At 46.2% G+C, this 2,757-nt stretch overlaps 1 protein-coding gene across 1 annotated transcript; it reads left to right on the top strand.

The window, feature by feature from the left end:
* Window positions 1-1,612: 1,612 nt before the first annotated feature.
* Window positions 1,613-2,743, top strand: PPTG_05654 (actin-1; the record flags this gene model as incomplete). Its single annotated transcript, XM_008899251.1, has 1 exon — window positions 1,613-2,743. One exon carries the CDS (start codon window positions 1,613-1,615, stop codon window positions 2,741-2,743), a length of 1,131 nt encoding a protein of 376 aa, XP_008897499.1.
* Window positions 2,744-2,757: the final 14 nt, after the last annotated feature.

The raw sequence follows: 2,757 nt of genomic DNA on the forward strand, positions 1-2,757 counted from the left end.
AAAAAAAATGGTTATACATTTTACAACAACCTATCTTCATGACCTCCGTCCTTCTCGGCACTTTTCAGATTTGAATTACGCATTTGGCGCACGATTATTGGCCATAAAAATAACATCAAGAGCTTTTCAAGGACAGTGTTTGAATTATTTGTCCTTGGAAAGTTCTTGATCTGAATTTCCAAATAATCATAAAAGATACTGTTCTATAGCCATTTCGCAATGTCTTCATTATCCTTTTAGTTGTCTTTCTTCCGGTCCACTGTAAGCTACTTCTGTTAATGTACATGTGATAAAAGCGTTTTTGCTGTATAAAAAATGTTGTGACAGCAGTATTTTTTTTAACGTAGCACTGAATTTACTGTTTTAATTTGACATCATCAAGAGTATTTATGGAGTGGCATTGGCCGCGTTACCCGCAACTTTCGAAAATTTTCAACCGACCGACCAAATCCCTGATTATCTCGGTTCGCAAGAGAGTACAATTTCGCATGGCCTTCTACGGTACTGTCGATTGATTGAGGATATTATACAATAATGTATTACAATCTGGTCTTATATTACTTCAGTCATTAGTAGTGAACGAAATGCTCAAAGTTTCCTGCTATTTCCGCAAGTCAGAAAAAATAATTAGCAGTGTGTATGGATCATAATAATTTTAGATTTTTAAAAAATGACTTTTTCATGAGGGGGCTTATATTCGGGCGAAAACGTTAATATCCGGGAGGTTTGCGTATCTCATGTTCACGGAGATTTACCTCAAAGTACATGCAGGCTGCATGATGCAGCAGCATCTGATATTATATTATACTACACAAATTCAATATTTTCCTCGTTGGGGCCTGTTACTAACTCCGTCGAGGAAAATGCTTAGTAAACCTCGGATAATACATTTCTGGACAAATACGCGTACAAGTAGCAAAATTGAAAGGTGATTTCAGGGTTACCCAATACTTGACGCTGTGCAACTTCACTTCGACAAGTTGAGGGGGTATTGATTTCCAGTCGCTTGATGGGCCCGCGTCCTTGAACGGCCATCTTTCTGCAACATTGATTCGCCATTAATACCTGTTTTTTACCATTATTATTCGGTTTGTCGATGTATTATACTGCTGCAATAACGCTATAGTGGCCCCTAAGTATTCGCGAGCATATTATGGATTGCTTTAGTTTCTGTACCGTACCCTACTTTTTTATGACCTAATGACATGTAGAAAAGCAACCGAAATTTTACGTTTGCGACCTCAGCTGATGTAGGGCAACGGCATTACATTATCATTTGCTCTCTATTCACAGCGCTTAATTAGCACATGGCTACAAGCTGGCATCATGACAGGCACGTCCAAACGTTAAAGCGACTCGTATTAATATTGCCTCGAAGTAGGAGATTCAATAGCCGAATACCTGCAACAGCCGTGATGATTGCTCTTCGTCGCGATGATACCGCTCTGGGAGAGTCCGTACTAGCGCTTGTTTTCCCACTGCTTGCCATGTATTGATTGCTCTCCGCCTTGATGATGCCGCTCTGGAAGCTAAAGTTGTCAAATCCGTGGCTCGACCTTCCGCCATAAGCTCATTTCCTTTTATTCCTGTTAGGCAGAAGATCCAAGACAAAATGGCCGAAGAAGACGTTCAAGCTCTTGTCGTGGACAACGGCTCCGGTATGTGCAAGGCTGGTTTCGCCGGCGACGATGCTCCGCGCGCCGTATTCCCATCGATCGTGGGTCGCCCCAAGCATATGGGCATTATGGTCGGCATGGATCAGAAAGACGCCTACGTCGGTGACGAGGCGCAGTCCAAGCGCGGTGTGTTGACGCTGAAGTACCCTATCGAGCACGGCATCGTGACGAACTGGGATGACATGGAGAAGATTTGGCATCACACGTTCTACAATGAGCTGCGAGTGGCTCCTGAAGAGCACCCCGTACTACTGACGGAAGCACCGCTTAACCCCAAGGCCAACCGCGAACGCATGACTCAGATTATGTTCGAGACGTTCAACGTACCCGCCATGTACGTGAATATCCAGGCTGTGCTGTCCCTATATGCTTCAGGCCGTACTACAGGCTGCGTTCTCGACTCGGGTGACGGTGTTTCCCACACCGTTCCTATTTACGAGGGCTACGCCATTCCGAGTGCCATCAAGCGCCTGGACCTGGCTGGCCGCGATCTGACGGACTACATGATGAAGATTTTGACAGAGCGTGGATACTCGTTCACCACCACGGCTGAGCGTGAAATTGTGCGCGACATCAAAGAGAAACTGACGTACGTGGCTGTGGATTTCGACCAGGAGATGAGAACTGCTGTGGAGTCATCGGGTCTGGAGAAGAGCTACGAGCTGCCGGACGGTAATGTCATCGTCATCGGAAACGAGCGATTCCGTACCCCTGAGGTACTATTTCAGCCTGGCCTCATTGGCAAAGAGGCTTTGGGTGTCCACGAGTGTACCTTCCAGACTATCATGAAGTGTGATATCGATATCCGTAAGGACTTGTACTGCAACATCGTGCTGTCGGGTGGTACCACGATGTATCCTGGAATCGGTGAGCGCTTGACCAAAGAGCTGACAGCTTTGGCTCCGTCCACGATGAAGGTCAAGGTTGTCGCTCCGCCTGAGCGCAAATATTCGGTCTGGATCGGTGGATCCATCCTGTCATCACTGTCGACGTTCCAGCAGATGTGGATCTCGAAGGCTGAGTATGACGAGGCTGGACCCTCGATCGTCCACCGCAAGTGCTTCTAACCTGCCACGAGAGA

This window comes from Phytophthora parasitica (assembly GCF_000247585.1).
Source record: "Phytophthora parasitica INRA-310 unplaced genomic scaffold supercont2.7, whole genome shotgun sequence".
NCBI classification, from domain to species: domain Eukaryota; phylum Oomycota; class Peronosporomycetes; order Peronosporales; family Peronosporaceae; genus Phytophthora; species Phytophthora nicotianae.